Here is a 20,326-nt window from a genome sequence, read left to right as displayed (position 1 = left end):
CGCTGCTGGGGGATATTGACCAAGAATCTGTATTTTCTTCGTCTTCACTTACCAAATTATCAAATGAAGGAATATTAATTGCAGTGAGTGCATCCAGTGTGCCAGGCACCACACATAGGGCTTTATATATGTGTTATCTCATCTAAACTTCCAACACCCAGGGGCACGTGGGTGGCTCGGCTGGTTACGCGCCCAACTCTTTTTTTTTTTTTTTAAGATTTTATTTATTCATTTGAGACACAGAGATAGAGAGAGAGAGAGCATGAGCAGGGGGAGAGGCAGAGGGAGAGGGAGAAGCAGGCTTCCCACTGAGCCAGGAGCCCGATGTGGGACTCAATCCCAGGTCCCTTGGATCATGACCTGAGCCAAAGGCAGACGCTTAACCATCTGAGCCACCCAGGTGCCCAACACACCCAACTCTTGAGCTCTGCTCAGGTCTTGATCTCAGGGTCCTGAATTCAGGCCCCACATTGTGCTCCATGCTGGACATGGAGCCTACGTAAAAGGTAATGATAAATAAAAATAAATAAACTTCCAACAACCCCATTGGAGTTCAAATTATTGTCTTTACTTAGGGAAAACCATGGCTTGGAGAGTTTAAGTAATTTGCTCAGAATCATCTAGCTAGTAAATTTGTGGACCTAGGATTCAAACTCAGATACACCCACCCCAGAGTCTATCTTCTAGAATCAGACAAAGCAAGACAAAAAGTCAGAGAATCAGACAGAAAAAAAAAAAAGTAGTTGATTGCTTTTGTGCCCTTCAGGGATACCCATTTGAAAGTGCCCTGCTGCTCAGAAATTCCTTTCATAAGATATTTGAGAAGGGATGAAAGAGAAATGCTCAGAGCTTTACTGGGTTCTGAGGAGAGGTCCAGAGTGCCTGGTGTGGGTGCAGGGATGAGAAGGTGGTTCTAGAAGTCAGTAAGCTCTGTCACATGTCCCTAGCACAGCCAGGTCGTCATTCCCTTGTTCCTGTGCAGGCTTGAGTGGCAGCCCTTTTCAGGAGAAAATTCAAATCATGGTTTTGTTTTTTAATCTTTGAAAACAAATGTTGGGAAGTAAATTGGCCATGGTATGGCCCAGTGGGTTTTTTAAATTTACTTCTATATTGAGTTATAATCATATACAGGAAGTTGCACAGTCTTAATCAGTTCAGGCTGATGTAACAAGAATATCATAGACTGAGTAGCTTAAACAACATTTATTTATTGCCAAGAGGCTGGGAAGTCTGAGACCATGGCATTAGCAGATCAGGTGTCTGGCCCAGACCCACCTGATGGTCTGCGGATAGCCTTCTCCTCACTGTATCCCACATGATGGAGAGCAGAAAGAGAGAGAACAAGCCCTTGTTTGTCTTCTTACAAGGGCACTAATCCCATTCATGAGGACTCCACCCTCATGACTTTACTAACCTCCCAAAGGTCCCACTTAAGAGTGGACCCCATCACAGCAGGGGTTAGGATTTCAACACATGAATTTTGAGGGGAGACAACCATTTAGTCCATAACATACACAGATCATAAGTGTACATCTAGTACCATGAGTTTTGATAAACGTATACATCTATCTGTGTAGTCAACAACCCAAGCAGCTGGGGCATTTCCATCACCTAGACAATTCTCTCCTGCCCCTTTCTCATCAGTCTCCTTCTCCAACCAGAATCAGCCATGGTGTTTGCTATATACTCCTGATCCCTAATGCTGGAAACAGGAGAATACTAGAGTAGGGCTTTGATTATAGGGCCAGGGCTAAGGTGCACTCACTTAGGAGAAAGAGCATCTCACCTCACCCTGTCCCAGCCCTGTTTGATAGGTGGCCTGTTACAGAGACACTGAAATGGTTTACTTTCTTACGCAGAAAGTGCCCAGCCTGGTTCCATGATTGGCTGAATCAAACTCAACAACTCATTCATATACTTCCAGAGTTTGTTGAACTTTGACTTCGGTGAACATCATACGTTTCAATCAGTTACATTTCCCTCCCTACATGAACCTTCCCTGCCTCATAACATTTAGAAATCTCTAGTAACTACGTAGAAGATATCCCTCCCCTAGGTTCCAGTAGAATTTACTGTGACGGCACATCAGTGTTGGGTGCAGAGTGCTGCTCCTTCTCACGTTCCAAGCCTCGCCATATGTAGGCATTACCTTACCAAACAAGATATTCAACCTGCTGGATGCAGGGGTGTTCTGATTCCTCACGAGTTTTTATTATTAGTGGGTACTCTAATTGTATTCTTCATGTATCCTTGTTATTAGAGAGTACTATGAATGTGATACTTGAGTTGTAAAGTTTAGAATTCATATATAGTAGAACATACTTACTGCAAAGCCTAGACCAAACAAAATTAAATCTTCCTTCAATGGCTCCAAAGGGAGTTGAGAATCTTACATCCTCCAAAAGCATCGTTACAGTTCCTATTTAATTTATGTAGAATTTCTAATTAGCCAACTAATAGAAAATTTCCCGCTAATAAAATATCAGATGTGGTCTTTATATATTTGCACGCTCCATGTAGAAGATTTTTACAATTCCAGGTAGGAAACTACACTCAGAATGAAGCTTCAAAGTGACACCTTATCTAAAAAATGAGGTATGGTTTCCAATAGAATTCAGCCTCCAAAGCCCACCATTATATATTGAGGTGAAGAACGTGGGCTTTGGAATCAGACCTCTCTGGATTCAGGTAGGGGCTCAATTATCTAAGGACTGTGTGACCTTGAGCAAGTTCCTTACCACCTTGAACTTCAGTCCCCTCATCTGTGAAATGGGGCTAAGAATTATCTGTATGCATGTGTGTGTTGTGAAGATTGAATAAGAACGCACATGGAGGGCTTCACAAAGCCTGCCATGAGGTGTTCTGTAAGTAGCAGCATTTCAAAAATAAAGTCAACTGTAACTCACCAACCAAGTGAAACCAACTTGGGGCCCTATATTTTAGTCACATATTCCCAGACAGAAAGATCTTAAATTCCACGAATTCGGTGAAGGTGTGTCATGGAGTCTAGAGGATAATGGAAGTGGCCGGTCAGTGGCCAGGGCCCTGGGCCCTCAACCAGCAGCCAAACAGAGCAACTCTGCTTTTGTCTGTTTCCCACACCAGCTTCCATGACACCTTTCATTTGGACTGCTCTTTGAAAAGTTATGAAACCCCTGATTTAATCCAGCACCCTCAATTCATAGATGAAGAAACTGAGGCTCAAAAGAGCTTTAGTGATTTGCAGGTACTCAGCACAGGTCTCCTGAGTCCCACCTGTTATAAATGGAGACAAGGAAAAGTAGAAGGAGACAATGTTGAGTCAGCTACTGAGTTTCCACACGGTTCTTCCAGCCAGTTTCTAGTATCAAAGATGTCTCTAGAAAAACAAAATCATCTGTTTTACCACCACCCCATGCCTCAATTTTTCCGAGTCCTAGTTCATCGGTGGCAGGAGTGCCTGTAAAAAAGATACTTGCCTGGAAGCCTGTACTCCTTTTCCGCTGGGGACCGCTATTCATGGAGTGGCCTTTGCGCCACCCTGCGATCACTGACCACACCTCTCTCCATGACCATCTTCTTGCAGACATATTTGTAGGGGTCCCCAGTGAGGTCCCACGATCGTGGAGGATGTCAGGTTCTCGTCCCTTTTAGCAGCAAAAAATCTCCCTCCGGGACTCCTGCCGGCATTCATATACTTCCCAGCCTCTTACTTTGCCACAACCTCTGTCTTCCAGCCTCTCAACATTGCCTATAGCCACATCTACAGCTCCTACAGGAACTTCGTGGGTCCCCCCCACTTCAAGACCATCTGCAGACTCCTGGGTTACCAGGGCATCGCGGTGGTGATGGAGGAACTGCTGAAGATCGTCAAGAGCTTGGTAAGGAAGGACCCTCTCAATAAGGCCTGGGACATGCCTTCAGCTCTGTCCATAGGAATCACCCCAGGAGTCCTGTGCCCTTATCCGTGGGTTACTCTTACCTAGCGCTCTGTGACATTTCTGTGTACCTTCTGACCTTGTGGCTTTGCCTCTTATTTTCTGACGCAGAGCTCACTCATTGTACTTGATATGAACTCATTGTACTTATGAACTCAGCAATCCTGATTTGGACCTTTAGGGCCTACTAATTACTGCTCATCCTCTCCTCCCATGCAGTGTTTTTTAATTTGAGCATGACAAATCCATGACATGCATGTCGCCATTCCGGCGCAGTGCCCCCCCCCCCCCGCCCCATGCTCAGGGCAGACATCTCTAATCAATCACCATGCCTCTCTCCCTTGGGATTTCTTGCTAAACACTTGCAATACTGCACTGGCCTCAAGAGAATTCTATATCCGCCCCAAGTATGATCATCAGAACCTTTAGTTAATTCCCCATGACACTGCTGAAGCAAAGCTGACACATTTAAACAAGATTTTCCTGAAATTTGAAGATGACAAAAGAGAAGTAAATGAAGTGGTGAATAACCATGTCAGAAATAGAAAACAGCATTCACCTGCTAACTCCAGTCCTCTGGTAACAGCTGTGTAGAGCCATGAGTTGTTAGAGATTGTGAAGCTAAATCCAGAGTTAAACAGGAAAATATAATGGATTAAAGGTGTCTGCCTTGGACAGACCTATGGATTTTCTGTATTTTAAATGTGCCTCATTCTCCACAGCTCCCTGGCCCATGATATTTTAGCTCTCAGTCTGGATCCTATGTAAGCGCCTCAACCCCAGGAAAGACCCCGTGCCTAGAAATTGCCCTCCTGGAAATCTGTATGCCTAGGGGACTGAGACAACTCTCTCTTCTGTCTCATGAAGACCCATTTTTCTGTATAAAGGAGAATGGGGCTGTGTCCCACCTTTAGGAGGGAACCTCCTCCCCCGCTCCCAAGGAGCCGTGCCTTCCTGTCTTAGGCAGCTCAGGCTGCTCTAACAGAGAATACCACAGACTTCATGGCTTCAACAACAAATGTTGATTTTTCCCAGTGCTGGAGGCTGGCCATCCAAGATCAAGGTACCAGCATGGGGGGCGGGGGGTTCTAGTGAGGACCCTCCTCTGAGTGTACAGATGCCTGCCTTCTCACTGTGTCCTCACCTCTCTCTCGTCTCTTCTTGCAGGGGCACGAATCCCATCATGAGGTTCCGCTCTCGGGACTTAATTACCTCCCGAAGGCCCCGTCTCCACACACTGCCACATTGGGGGATGGGGTTTCAATATATGAATTTGGAGGGACACAAACATTCCATCCATAGCACTTGCCCACAGGCCGCAGCAGAACCCTGTACACCCCAGTAGCCCAGCATTCAGTCCAGAGATGCACATCTACAGCAGCGGTGATTATTCACACACGTTGCCCTCTTTTGTCAGCTCCAAGGAACCATTCTCCAGTATGTGAAAACACTGATCGAGGTGATGCCCAAGATATGCCGCTTGCCCCGGCACGAGTATGGCTCCCCAGGTGGGTGATGGGGCTCCTGGGGCAGAGGGTAGTAATAGGAAAATAATGCAGGCCCATCCCCTGGTGGGAGGGGTCTTGGCCATCTCCCTAGGAATGTTCGATTCTTTAACACGCTGACAAGCTGGCCCAGCACTGGGTTTGCGTCCTGCCTCCGCCACTAGCTAGATAGCCTTGACCCATTTCTAATCCCTCCGGGCAATAGTACCATCTTCCCAGGTGAAGGTAAAGGATGCATGCTGGACCTGCCTCACAGGACTGCTGGCGGGCTAGAGAGGACAGCAGGTGTGGGAGCACTGTACAGTCTTCTTGTTAAGGTCTTTCCTAACTCAGCACCTCTAGGATCCCTGCCTCCATTTACCCACTGGTGGGAGGCGCGTGTCGCAGGTGGTGGTACAAGTGACATTTCCAAGGTGAGTCAGGAAATGGGAGTTTTTGTCACTCTGCCTCAGGGCAGAAAAAACCATTCTTTCCTTCCCTAAGAGTGAATGGTACAGGGACTGAATCTGGGGCCTGGGGAATGGGGAAAGATGGAGGCTATGAGTTTGGTGCCAGGTGTTTTTTTCTAAAAACCAAGCTGTCAGGTGCTGAGTGGGTGTGATTCAGAAGAGAAAAGGGCTTGCACTCGAAAGCTCTGGTTTTCAATCCCAGCTGCCCCACTTACTAGCTGTGTGACTATGGGCATGCCACCTACCCTCTCTGAGCCTCATCTGAAAATAAGAGTAAAAGTGCCCAGTTCATGGTATTCTTAGGAGTATTAAATGAATGGTTGTAGAAAAGTGCTTAGCACAATACCTAACATTTATAAATAAATGTTAATTCCTGCCATTATCAGGATCATTATCAGTTTTTGGAGGGGCTGGGAGAGATCCAGGGATGCTGTATTTGTGTGCGTTTGTTTTGCCCCCAAAAAGATTTGAGCCAGCCTCCTGAGCTTTCTTTAGTGCTGAGCCCTGAAAGAAATCTCACCCTCGGCCCAGATATAGAGAGACATGGGTTTGGTTTTTCACTCTCCCGCTCAGGTCTGGGACTGCTGTTCAGTCAGCACTTCCCATAATCCTGGCTGAGCAGGGTCAGTTTCCCACTAACCGTCCACCTTCGTCCCCCAGGGATCCTGGAGTTCTTCCACCACCAGCTGAAGGACATCATTGAGTACGCAGAGCTCAAGACAGACGTGTTCCAGAGCCTGAGGGAGGTGGGCAATGCCATCCTCTTCTGCCTGCTCATAGAGCAAGCTCTGGTGAGTCCTGAGCCCAAAGGCAGTGGGGACCCCGACCGCAGCCAGATACTTGAGGCCCCTCTACCGCCCCCTGCCCGGGAGGCCCTGCGGCATCAACTCGTGCTCTTCCTGTGCAGGGCACGCCCTACATCTCCATTCTGCCTTCGCACAGCTCCAACCATGTGAACCCTGGGAGGAAGTCAGACACGGGCGTTATAGACCTGGTTTCCTTCCCAGGCCCACCTTCACCACCTGCAGGGTCTTGGCCACCCATCCAGGCTTAGCTTTCCATCCACTCATGAAATAATAACCGCTGGGCCGCTGCAGGCCAGGTGCTGCCCTGGGGGATGTGGCGGTGGCCAGTCCCTGCGCCGTGTCCTGGACAGTAGCAGGGAGACTTACACTGAACAAGTGTTTATGCAGAAATGCAGTGTTTACGTTCCAGCAAGTGCTAGGAGGGAGGAGAGCAGGGTTTCGTGGGAACATAAGATAGAACCTAGTGTAGTCCTGGGGGAGAGGGAGGACTTCCCTGAGGAGGTGACCGGAAGAATGACCATGAATCGGCCTGGTGAAGAACCAGGGACGAGGGTCCAGGCTGTGAGAAGAGCATGGAGCGCTCTCTGCATTTATTGTGATGGGAGGCGGCCATTCTCCCCCAGAGTAGTTTAGAGGCCGAAAGGAAGGAAAGCGTACAAAGTGCATACAGTAAGAACTAAATAACTGGTCATATTAGCATGCCATGCCGAGGCTTGCCTCACCATACTCCCACCTCCCAGGCCCACGCAGACCCAGCACACCCTTCACCGCCTGACCTCTCATCTGTCCCCACCAGCCCTCATGGCTTCGGCAGAGTCTGCCTCCTTCTCATTCTCCCCAGTGCTCTGCACTGCCTGCTCCCCTCCTTGTGTGGGGTCCACAGCCCCCAAGCCGTGGGGGAACTGGTGCAGTGGCGCATTGGAAGGAAAGGGAGAGGCATAATCCTCAGGAGGCAGTAGGAGGATCATTCAGCAAAAGGGGACCGAGAGGCTGCACTGCTATTTTGTGGGTGAACGGCCTCGGGTGAGGGAGACAAATTACTACCATTCTTACTCCTGAGAGGGGCACAATCGGAGAAGTGAACAACTAAAGACTGGGAATACAGAGGGTGGTACGTGCTGGAAAGGAATGGAAAGGAAAACAGGATAGAGAGTGATGGGCGTCGGGAGGGACAAGCTGCTTTTGCAGACGGTGGAGCTTGATGTCTTTAAGAAAGAGAAATGACCTGGAATGAGCTGGAGTGGAGAGGCAAGGGGGACAAGGTAGGAGCTGAGAGAGGCAGGTAGCTGTGGGCCTGGGCAGGAAGCCATTGGAGATTCCTGAGGTGGAGAGTGGGGGGGTTGCGTTTACGATGGTGAAAGGCCCTTTCAGGCTTGGGAGATGCACCAGCCGGAAGCAGCTGCCCGGGCCAGGGATCATCCTGGAGGCAGGAGGCCCCTGGAGAGGGGAGGGAAGGAAGGAACTAGGGAGGAGACAGAGCATGGGTAGAGCAAGAGGAGAAGTAAGCTCAGAATAAGAACCGGAAGATTCCTTTTTTTTTTTTAAGTTTTTTTTTATTTATTTGACAGAGAGAGACACAGTGAGAGAGGGAACACAAGCAGGGGGAGTGGGAGAGGGAGAAGCAGGCCTCCTGCCGAGCAGGGAGCCCCATGCGGGCCTCAATCCCAGGACCCTGGGATCATGACCTGAGCCGAAGGCAGACACTTATGACTGAGCCACCCAGGTGCCCCCCCTTTTTTTATTATGTTATGTTAGTCACCATACAATACATCATTAGTTTTTCAGAACCGGGAGATTCCTGCTTCTCACTGTTCTCATCGTCCATGTGAGTGAGCCGGTTGACTCCTTCCTGGGGTCCCCACCTCTACAAGGGACATGTCCCATCTGCCCTCTCAGACCCTTCCCCGCAGAAAGGCTTGGAAACACACAGGGTTTTGCTCCCCCTCCATAAGGAGTAATTGCCTCTCTGTTCCCCTTTAAATAGACTCTCGAGACAGCTAAGTGTTCCTCTTTATGGTAACAGGTTTTGAACACGGTTCAGTGGCCTGAGTTGCCATGGCAACTTAGCCTTCAGAAGTCACAGGGTTAAGATGAGTAGGAAACACTGCTCTGTTCAAGGCTTCAGGAAGATGGGGAGAGGCTCCAGGGGCACCGGGAGGAGCGGAGGTGGGGGAGGGCCGGCCCCTGGAAACCCAGTTACCTACATGTCTCCTCTTAGCACCTTCTTTCATGAGGAGCTGTGACCCGGGAGCACCAATTAAGCTTCCCCTGTACAAACTCCAAGAAGCAGACTATTTATTGATGGGGATACAAGGGGAGGAAAAATTTTTTCTCAGGCATCCCTGCCGGGGTGGTCGCTTGTATATATCACTGAAGCCAAGAGGATCCTCAGGGTAAAAGACCTTCAGAGCTGAGGGAGGCCTCAACAGTCTGGGTTCCCACCGCATCCATTCGTATGTGAGGTAATGGGAACCGGAGAGGGGAGTACTCTCCTGAGGTCCCAGGCCCATCAGCAGGAGAGGTGGAAGAAGGAAAGCTTAGGTTTGTTTCCAGAACTGATTCCAGGCCTGGCGGAGGCCAACATAGCAAGGGTTAGGGCTCCCTGGAGCTGTGCGCTGTACTTTCTGCTTGACAACTGGGGGAATCTGCAAACCAAGACAGTGCTTTCGGAGATGAGAATGAGGCATGACATATCAACTTTTCTAATTAGAGAGGGGTACTAAAAGCACAAAAAGAAAGGGAGGGAGGGAGAGAGAGAGGGAGGGACCTTAATGACCATCCGCAGAGGAAAGACTAAACTGTAGGACATCTATTCTTACGGAGGACTCAGAAGCAGTTAAAAAGAATAAGGTGCTCAAGTAGCTTTGTATATACCTACATAGAAAATGTTGAAAGACATAATACTCAGTGAAAAAAAAAACAAACTGCAGGACAAGACACACATTATGATGCCATACATATAAAATAAACAAAAAATAAACCCACAAAATAACCCTGCATTGAAAACAAAAATCTAGGGGAAAAAAGGTATACCAGATAGTTCAGTCTTTTTCTCTAGGTATCAGGGAGGAAACTAGGATTAAGGGTCAACTTTAATTTTATCTGGAATGTCTAATATTTTGCAAGGAAAGTATTTTCATGTATTATTATTGAACTAAAAATTAACTCAAAAAATAAAAGTAGTGCATAATATAGATTACTAATAACAGAAGAACTAGAAAATACTGAAAAGTACAAATTTAGAAGTTTTTTGCCCGCTCATCTCATGTTGTTTTTTTCTAATACATTTGCAGAGTTTCTGATTGTGGGTTCCATATTGAAATTTTTGCTGCAAATACCTTCTCTCATTCTGTGGCTTGCCTTTTTGTTTTTAACTGAGATTATTAATATGTCATTAATTTGTAGGTGGGCAGAATATAAATTGAAAAGATTGATTACTTGTACAATGGTGTCATTTTTCTCTTTGAGTTAGGTGCTTGTGAATATTTCTCAGAATTCAGGATGTGGTATTAGTATAGAAACCTCTACAGCTGTGAATCTGGTTGTTTGGTATTTTTAATTAAGGTCTAACATACATAGAGTAATATATGGAATATGCAGTATTCTCACTGCATAGACTAAGGGAATCATCCATGTTACTGTGGGTGGGCGTTTGGGTTGTGTACAGAGTAAATAGTGATGCTATTAGGAATGAAGATGCCGTGAATGTTCTTGTACATTTCTTTTGGTGGCTCTATGCTTTCATTTTTATTAGGTACATTTACCGTGTGGTAGAATGGCTAGGTCAGTGTGTGGATACACACTGCCAAATAGTTTTACAAAGTGGTTGTGCCAATGTATTTACTCATTTAGCGATGTAGAACAGTTTTCATTTCTGCACATCCTCATGAACACTGGCTTTGTCTGTCTTTTCCATCACTATCATTCTGGTGGTTGTGTCGTGATATCTCATTATGGTTTTGATTTTGCTGATGACCATGGATGCTGGGCCCCTTTTCATAGAGTGCTACCATTGGGACAGCCTCTTTTGTGAAAGGCTGTTCAATACTTTTGCCGGTTTTTAAATCAAGTCATCTTTTCCTTATTGATTTGTATGGATTATTGCTAGATTGTGGATACGTGATTGTAAATATATTTCTGTGGCGTGTCTTGATACACAGAAGTTCTTAAGGCTTGCTGTATTTATCCTTTTTCCCCTTATGTGGTTGGTGCTTTTGTGACTTGTTTAAAAAAATCTTTCCTACTCTAGAGTCATGAAGATGTGTTATCTTCTAAGAGTTTGAGAGTTTAGCCTTTTGAGGCTTAACAGACCTTTAAGTCTGTTATCCACTTGGAATTGATTTGTGTGCTTCATGGGAGGTAGAAACCCATTTTCCTCTCTTCCCCGGTTGTCCCAGCACCAGCGATTGAATAGACCTTCTTCACTCCGCAGTGATAGAGCCATGTACGTCATTGATCAAGGGCACGCGCAAAGGGTCTAGCCGAGGTAGCCTCTTAAATATTTGTTGAGTCTAGCCTGAGATGAATCAGCATTTGTTAGGTATTTATTTTTAAGTCCTGTTATGTTTTCAAAGGAAATTCAGTTATTAACAACTAGTATTTCCTCTAGTATCTCCTACCCTGAGAAATCATAAGATGGTTATCAGGGAAATATTGCACAGTGGCCGAGTTTTGGCTCAAATTTTGTGTGGTTTTTGAGCCCTCAGCGCATTGTTCATTGTGCAGACACACGCCGGAAGAGAGCCCTGGTTGTTCACGTGAGTGCGGGAGGGCCCAGTCCCTGGGAAGAAGACAGCCTGTCTCACGGCCTGTCTGCCTTTGATGGCAGGACCTCCCATCCAGGACTTCAGAGTGTCCCCTGCCTTAGGCCCTGTTGTTTATTTCTTCTCTCCTCCTGATAGTTGAGTGGGCCACAGTCAGAATCTGCATAGTCATGAGTGCATTGCTCCCCTTACAGGACACCAGGAGAGTCCGGGCCCAAACTCACATTATGAACACCACTGGGGGCAGGTCTCACGACCTCAGCACCACTGACAGCTTGGCACCAGATTAACCCCTTGTTGTAGGGGCCTGTCCTGTGCATCGTAGGATGTTGAGCAGCATCTCTGGGCTCTACCGTCTCTCAAGATGCTAGTAGCACCCTCCCCTGTTTGACAACCAAAAAAAAAAAGACTCCAGTTACTGCCTATTATTCCTTTATAGGACGAAACCTCCCCCTGTTGAGAACCACTGATCTAGTGCAGTCCCACATTTTGCAGATAGGAAGCCAAGGCCCCAAGAGGGAGATGACTTTCCCAGGGTTACAGCTAGTGTGGGCCTTGCGGCAAGAAGCGAAGATCTTAGTGCACCCAGGGACAGAGGGCTGCTCGGCGGAGCCTTGCAAATTGCGTGGTGGGTTTGGGTTTGGGTTTGGGTTCCAGCTCCACATCTGACCCCTCTCTCTCCTGCTTCCACTTTATAGTCTTTTTCCTTTAATTTTGTTTTTCTTAGTGTATAACTGAAATGAAGTCATGGCTAGAAAACCCAGAGAAGTAGAAAAAAGGAAAGAGAAACCACATTGACACACTAGGATAGCCACTGTGTTCAACATTCCAAAGGGTATCCTTGCAGATGCTTTTATGTTGCAGCATATTAATATTAATTTTTTCTTACTTTTTTTTACTTTGTCTAGTTAAAAGAGTAATGTTCACTGAGCTGGGAAGAGTGGTTACCTGTATGAGGTGTGATGGGAGCAGGAGATAGGGGTCTCCCACTGTTTCCTTTACACTCTGAATTTAGTGCAATAGACATTTTTGCTTTCTTTTCCCTTAAGAGGAAGTACTCACACATTTAACAAATGTCCACAATCCTGATGCGAGGGAAGTAAAACAGCAAAAGCCCACCCTTCACTGTCCATCTCAGACCTTTGCTCCATATTGCCCCCTGTTCTTGATCCAGGGTTATTTTTCCCATTGTCCTGACGAAAGACCCCTCCAGCCACTCAGGAGGCACATTCTGTCCCTACATCCAGGCACCACTAACCAGCGCCCCTTGGTGCATCTGCAAGCAGCGCATCTTCAGCCCAGACTCAGTGCCCGGTGGTGTTCTAGATTGAAAATGAGACAGGCTTTGTGGAAAGGAGGCCCCTTGACTCCCAGTAATACCTTTCCTGTACATGGCTTTATAGTTTTTTTTTTTTTGTTTGCTTGTTTGTTACGATTGATTTATTTATTTGAGAGAGGGAGAGCACAAGTGAGAGTGGAAGGTGAGACAGAGGGAGAGGGAGAATCTCAAGGAGACTCCCCACTGAGCACAGACTCAGAGCTTGATCTCACGACCCATGAGATCACGACCTGAGCCGAAACCAAGCATCAGACACTCAACTGACCGTGCCACTCAGGCACCCCATGGCTTTATAGTTCTTATTGACATCCTTTCAGATATGTCCCAGTCTGGAAAACAAACCTGCTAGCTTCATCGACTTAGTGGGTACCTAGCAAACATGGTCCGACAGGTGAGGGTCACAGATTCTGCAGATGTGATTGAGAACCACCCCCACCCCCTGCCATGGGCCAGGCTGTGTGTGCGACTCCAGGACTCAGAGGTCATTGGACAAGATCCCTTCCCTGATGGTGCTGTTCACAGTCCACACCTTCAGTCTGCAGCATAGAAGGTTAGTGATCCAGGGGTTAGGCAGGATGATCTCAGAGTTTTTAACTATTTACTTACTCAAAAAATAAGGAAGAAACTAAGCCCTCCTGTTAGCACACTGTTCAAAAATGACAGCTATCCAGAGTTGATCAAATAAATACATCAGTTGAGGAGTTTGCTCAAAATTTTACTGATGAAAGCTTGTGGTCAAACAAGTTTGGAGACCACCAGCCAAGATCCACAACAACAGAGTGATAAGGCTATAAAAGAGTAGAAACAGGGAGGAGGGGATGAGAGTCATTTCCACATCCTCCACACCTAACACAGGGCTCTTTATGGCCTACATGATGAGGAGAGGGACATTTTAGCTCAGTTCTCAATGACAAGTAAAAACAGCCCTGTTTATCCTCTAACCTCTTCCAAGATAACACCATTGCATTTGAGACAGAGACTGTCAGTCCCCTTAATCCAAAGCCACACCCCAGTCCTTGAAACATGTTGTGCTTGTTTCATTAGCCGTGCCAGTAATTGCCAAGAAATCCAAGCCTTGGTTAGTCAGTTCTGCACAGATGACTCTTCTATGGGGAGCCCCCAAGGATAGAAGGCCTAGAAGCTGAGGGCTCGGGAGTCGTGATGTAGTTTTCTTTCTGGCGACATACTGGAGAGCAGACGTCTGCAAACATCCAGGAGGTAGGGTCGTGGTCCAGCAGCAGCTGCTCAGTAGAGTCGCTCACAGAGCTCCTTCAGTGCCCGTGTTTGTGCTGCGTCCTGCTCTGGGAAGGCCCCAGCTGAGATGCCAGGCCAAGAGCTCCACACTTGATTCCAATGTGCAGCCAGGCTGGAGAACCCCCGATCTAGAAGGGCTCTTCTTAGCCAGTGGTTCCAGAGGTTAGTCATTGATGTGTTGTCACAATTCTTGCCATATCTACAGACCCCTAGTCCTCTCGTTTACAAAATATTTTTATTTAAATGAACTGTTAAATTTATTTTAAAAGGACACTTTATATCACTTCCATTAAAAAAAAAATCATTATCTCTTGGCATTATTAGAAAGCAGCCAGAACAATAAATTCAATCAAAATCAAACAAAGTGATGTAATTCCAGCCTCTACGTGCCCAGGCCTCTGAGCCAGAGGCCTGCTGTCTCTGTTAAAAATGGAGATGAGCAAATGTTAGAGGTGATAAGATGTGCTGGATCCAAATGGAGACTTTCTCATTAAAGTTGTCAGAAACTGAGAAGAAAAGAACTTTCTCACTGTGACTCACTGTTGTTAAATATCATTTCCCTGCATCCCCAGTTCCCACCTTTTAGGAAATGCCAGCCTTGGTAGACACTGACATGCACCCAGGGGGGTGGGGGGGAGGAGCTACATCCTAAGCCAGTTTCTTGGCTATAGATGATCTTTCCCAGATGACCAGACATGATTCTGATCCGGAATCATAATGATTTTTCCCCTTGACAATTCAGGGAGTAGGGGAAAGAGCAGGAGTAACACATGGTAATATATAGCATTATTCGAGTGAGGCGCATATTGGTGGGGAAGGACCACACGCGCGCGTACACAAACACACACACACACGCGCGCGCGCAGGCACACAGACACAGAATCAGCTAAGATCACGGATTTATCTGGCCAGGTTTACAAAGAGCTCCTGGAAGTGAGGGCCCCACGGAACAGGACCAGATAGACCGTATCACCGTTGAGCTTTGCACAGCACCTGGAATCCCAGTCCAGGGGCTGCTGGAAGCTGTAGCTCATACTTTCTGGACCAGGCTGGGTGTGGGAAGCCTAATTTGTTGCCTGCTTCACAGGCCCTGTATCGCTGGGGCTTAACATCAGCATGCAGGAAACTTCACTAACCATCCACGTGTGTCCATATAAGGGCATGTTTAGAATGCTGGGCTGTCTGGTTAGGCCCTATGCCCCCTGACACACACACACACACACACACACACACACACACACACACACACACACACACACACACACACCTCCCACCAGAAAACCTGGTTAGGCCCTATGCCCCCTGACACACACACACACACACACACACACACACACACACACACACACACACACACACACACACACACTCCCACCAGAAAACCAGGGTGGAGATTCCTGGGGGGTCCTCAACCTCCAGTTCCCAGCTCATTTCTCCACACTCGCTTGACAAAGACAGAAACATAAAATATTAGCGTTAGTGTCACTGTCTTTGGGTTGCCTCAAAACTTAGAATGTTAGGAAAATAGTGTTCTGAGACTGGTTTGATGATTCCCTTTAGGAGATGGGCTAAAACTGGTACATAGTCATTCCGCCCAGAAACGGAGCCTCAAGGTAGCGTCTGATGCTATTGTATGTAAATCTGACATGGTAGGATCACATTGACACTGTTTTGTTTTTAAATATGTATCCTGAATCTGTAGGGTATCCTTTACACAAGAGAAATCAAGTCCCCATTTAGCCTCAGGCTCAGTGAGTTGGGAACATGAGGTTTTGTGGTATCTGGTGGAAATCCCTCATGGTCAGGGGCGCCTGGCTGGCTTAGTTGGTGGAGCATGTGACTCTTGGTCTTGGGGTCGTGAGTTCAAGCCTCATTTTGGGCAAAGAGCTTACTTAAAAAATTTTTTAAATTAAAAAAAAAAAACTTAAATCAGTGGTTAAAAATATTTCCCCAAAAAATGAAAAGAAAAAGAAAGAAATCCCTCATGGTCCATGAGTTTTAAATAAAATAGCAAAGGAAAATGTTAAAACTGAAACTAATGCAAAAAATAAAATACTCATCCCTTGAAGAACTTTTATGAGGTTCCCTTTCAATAAAATATTTTTGCATCCTGATTCTGAAACATCTTCACTTTTATTTGCTCTGTTGATGAAGGGCAATTTCACATAGCTTTTGGTTCTTATTAATCATCTAACGATCACTGCCCTCATAACTGTATGGTGTTAGTAGTTGTCCTAAGCGGTAGGAATAATACACATGAGCGTGGCACTCAGTGAGTGCAAAAGTGACCTGATAGCAATGGACTAGCTCCTTCCAGAAAGAACCCCGTGCAGAGAACCCCATGCGGCAGCCAGCGGGAACATGCAGCAGGCTCCCAAATAAGGAATTCACTGAAGTCCTTTTGTGTAGAGCAGTTAATACTTCTTCACTCTTTAGAAAACCCATTATGGTTGGATCCTGGTTCCAAAAAAAAAAAGTCTATAAGAGGCACGTTTTAGAGACAACTAGGGACATTGTAGTATCAGCTGCATCTTGTATGGTATCAAGAATGTCTTTTAATGTAGGCGCTCACAAAACTGAAGATCCTCTTGGTTTTAGGAGTTGCAAGCTAAAGTAGTTAAGGCTGAGGAATGCAATGACTTCAACTTGCCGTCAGTGATTTAGTAAAACTTACGGAGTCAAAGCAGAAATGGGAAAAGAAAGGGTCACTGTGACTATGTCAAGAGTGTAAGGATGCGGATTGTTCTTTCAAACATTTTATATGTTCAGTGTTTTTCATAACACAAGGTTGAAGGGGGGAAAAAGAAACTTCATTATGGAATCTGGAAGGTGAAGAAGAAAAAGGGTCACTTAAGCAGACAAGGTCAAAGTGTGTAAGGAGGAAAAAACGTTATGAGAGGTTTTTTTTTTCCAGCTACTTCTGCTAGTTGAGATTTATTTTTGGCAACATATGCTTAGGAGCTACTTCTGACCTCATTTTTTTTTAATTTATAGAGGCATCTGCTAGTGCTGAACTCAGCCACAACTCTCACGCTACTCATCTATTTGATTTATAAACAGGAAAGATCCATGTAGAATTGTGGAAAGGCAGATGAAGTCAGAAAAGCTGTCCAGGCCAAATTAGAAAGAGACCACACGGGATTTGTGAGTGGCCCTGAGTGAATACCCATCAGGCCACTGTCAACTGCCCTCTTCCCATGGGTCACGGTGGGGAGGCTTTCCCTCTACTTCAGGGTCTTTTAGGGAAAAGAAAGCAATAATGCCTTCTCCCTAGGTACCATTTAAGAGAAATGTCTCAAGCCCAGCTTTTTTGAGGGTCACTGCCTTCCCATTCTTCTTAAGGGTGGAATTTACTAGTAGGTAAACATTAAGGAATAAAATGGCCAAGCTGATTTTCCAGGTAGCAGCAAAAGCACCTTCATGCAATTATAAATCAGATCATATTACTGTCTTGCTGAAAACTGACAGGTTCTCCTTGTACTTAAAATTCTAGCTCCCAGCTGTGACCCACGAGGCCCAGAAAATTCAGCCATGCCTACTGTCCCAACCTCATTCATCTCTTATGACACTCTCTCCCTGGGTGCACAGTCCAGCCTCACAGCCGACTTGGAAGGGAAGGGTACAGATAAGGAAATCAAGGTACACTGACGGTCTTGGTCAGGGTACGGCGAAATCCGACTATCCCTGGCTTCTACCTTAATGCTTATTGACATTGACTTCCTTGGTGTTATAGTTCAAGGGGCACCAAGAGGACTCCCCCCGCCGCAAGACAAAAGCATCTCTTTCCCTTTCCATCAGGGTCTGAAATTCTCCTATTAGAGACTTTTTGATTTGAAATGTTATCTGATCTTTAAAAGTGCCACCAAAAATACAAAGTCTGCTGAGATAGGTTTGGAGAAAGATAATGCTGTGAGAGCCAGTACTTTAGTGGGTAATCATTTATCAAATAATTTTGAGAAGTAGGATGGTCAGTCAGGAAACGGTGTGGGGAAAGCAAAAGACTCCTCCAGACCAAAACAAAAACAAAGACAAACATTAGAAGAGGAACTCTGTAAGATGTTGATAGTATACACTAAGTGATGAAAAGTGATTACAAAAGAGTAGGTATTTTGTACCCCATTATTTTATTTTTTTAAAGGTTAATGTTTATTAGAGAGAGAGCATGAGTGGGGAGGAGCAGCAGGGGGAGAGGGAGAAGCAGGCTCCCGCCCTACGCAAGGCTCCATCCCAGGACCCTGGGATCATGACCTGAGCCGAAGGCAGACGCTTCAACTTAACCACCTGAGCCACCCAGGTGCCCCTATACCCTATTATTTTAAAATATATACTTGAATGTTATATGTGTAGAAGAACCTGGCAGGATAAACCCCGAAAGTTTATCAGTGATGACCCCTGGGTGATGGGATTATAAATTTCTTCCTTTAAAAAAAGAAACGCATCTGCATTTTCTTTTTTTTTTTTTTCAAAACTGAGCATAAATAATTGAGTGACAAAAAGAAAGGGGCTAGAGTAACAACTTTAAAAACATACCTGCTGTGATGTACTGTACAGCATGGTGACTAGAGTTAACAATACTGTGTTGTATACCTGAAAGCCACTGAGAGAATAGATCTTAAATGATCTCCCCACCACTACAACAAAAAATGATAATTGTATGAGGTGAAAGATGTGCTCACTAACCTTATTGTGGTAACCATTTCACAATCATCAAATCATCACAAGGACGCCTGGGTCGCTCAATCAGTTAAGCATCTGCCTTCAGTTCAGGTCATGATCCCAGGGTCCTGGGGTGGAGTCTCATATCTGGCTCCCTGCTCAGTGGGGAGTCTGCTTCTCCCTCTCCCCCTGCCCCTCCCCCCTGCTCATGCTCGAAATCTCGCTCTCGCTCTCGCTTTCAAATAAATAAGTAAAATCCTTTTTAAAAAATCACATTGTGCACCTTAAAGTTACACAGTGTTATATGTCAATTGTATCTCAGTAAAGCCGGGGGGAAATCTGCCAAATTAATAGTTTTTCAGGGGACAGCCCTTGCCTGAATTAAGTTATTGGGTGCATTTCCAGAAGAAAATGACAAATGTCAGATCAATTCACACATATAAAGTAACTGAAATGGTGGTGGTGGTGGTGGTGGTTTTTAGAGATCAAGGATAACAAAATTGTAACTTGAGTGCAATTACCCCTCTGCTAGCGCGAGACAGATGTTCATATCGATCCTGCTGAGGCTGAATGTGTTGTCAAAATCCTCTCCAAAAGCAATCACTGCCTCAGCCATGGATGGTATGTGAGATGACCCCAGGGCCACTGCCAGCTAGCACATATGTTGCCTGCAGGCAAATCATGAGAAGCTCTCCTTCCTCGAGATGTTTCACTTCTTTCTTTTGAAATATTATCATAATATATTGCTTTTTAAAGAATAAAATACATGTGCTAGAAAATGATCATTATAAACAGTCAATCTCTGGTGTCTGTGGTATGCTTGGCACCCCCTAGGATGGGTGGACCATATACTGTCTTCATAAACCATTCATAGCAATCCTGGGTGATTCTTTTTTGTCATCTCTGCTGGAAATCATTAACCCCCCCCCCAAATAAACAAACCCTGACAAGATGATGTTATCTCCCGATGAAAGCAAAGTGGCCTGAGACCCCTGGAAACTGCTCAGTCGTCCTACCTTCTTGGCACTGGAATCTGTCCTGCTTTGGTATCCAGGAGGCATCTGAAATACCCACTTCCTCTTGGTCAGATGCAAAGTCCAATAGAGCAAGGCGATATGGCAAAGCCAAGGACATGAACTGGATGGTATTAACCAGTCAGCTGTTTCTGTTTCAAGGCAGCATGATTCAAGGAGGACCGTGGGTCTTTGTTCCAATTAAAACTCAGACTTAATTCCATTTTTTTCCAGTCCATGAATTTGCTGATTTCTTGTTCCAGTGATTTGCAATGAACATCATTCCCTGGGGCCTTGGCTGTTGCACTGGCCACATTGCAAGGCCAGGCCCTCCCTCCTAACACCCAGCGTGTGGGTTGTGCAGTCCAGTGGTTGGGAAGGAGATGTGTTGGGTCCACTGGACCTAATGATGAGTAACGGAAACTCAGATGGTAAGGACCCAGTAGTTAGCACCCAGTAGTTTTCAATTGGCCAATTTCAATTAACAACAACAACAACAAAAAGTCAGCATTCCCATTTTGAGATTTGCTACAGGCACTTGCTCCTGCCTTTGTCCCTCAGCAGAAAGATCTGTGTCTCATTCAAGGCTGTATGGCTCAGCAATGGAGCCCTATGAAAGAACAG

The 20,326-nt window shown here is 45.8% G+C and overlaps 1 protein-coding gene across 3 annotated transcripts in view; it reads left to right on the top strand.

Annotated features, from left to right (window-relative positions):
* The window catches only part of CYFIP2 (cytoplasmic FMR1 interacting protein 2), a 123,060-nt gene that overhangs the window by 80,306 nt on the left and 22,428 nt on the right, over nucleotides 1-20,326 (top strand). For all 3 annotated transcript variants that reach the window (XM_088023482.1, XM_088023483.1, XM_028106535.2), the window contains exons 24-26: nucleotides 3,717-3,860; nucleotides 5,335-5,425; nucleotides 6,532-6,662. In XM_088023482.1, coding sequence (XP_087879608.1) covers nucleotides 3,717-3,860; nucleotides 5,335-5,425; nucleotides 6,532-6,662 — 366 coding nt within the window. The remainder of the gene's footprint in view (nucleotides 1-3,716; nucleotides 3,861-5,334; nucleotides 5,426-6,531; nucleotides 6,663-20,326) is intronic.

Source organism: Eumetopias jubatus, unplaced genomic scaffold (genome assembly GCF_037043125.1).
Source record: "Eumetopias jubatus isolate StellerSeaLion01/CBP00866 unplaced genomic scaffold, mEumJub1_p1.0 scaffold_5, whole genome shotgun sequence".
Classification (NCBI taxonomy): domain Eukaryota; kingdom Metazoa; phylum Chordata; class Mammalia; order Carnivora; family Otariidae; genus Eumetopias; species Eumetopias jubatus.
The sequence above is the reverse complement of the archived record's forward strand: the minus strand, read 5'-3'. Positions and strand labels throughout refer to the sequence as shown.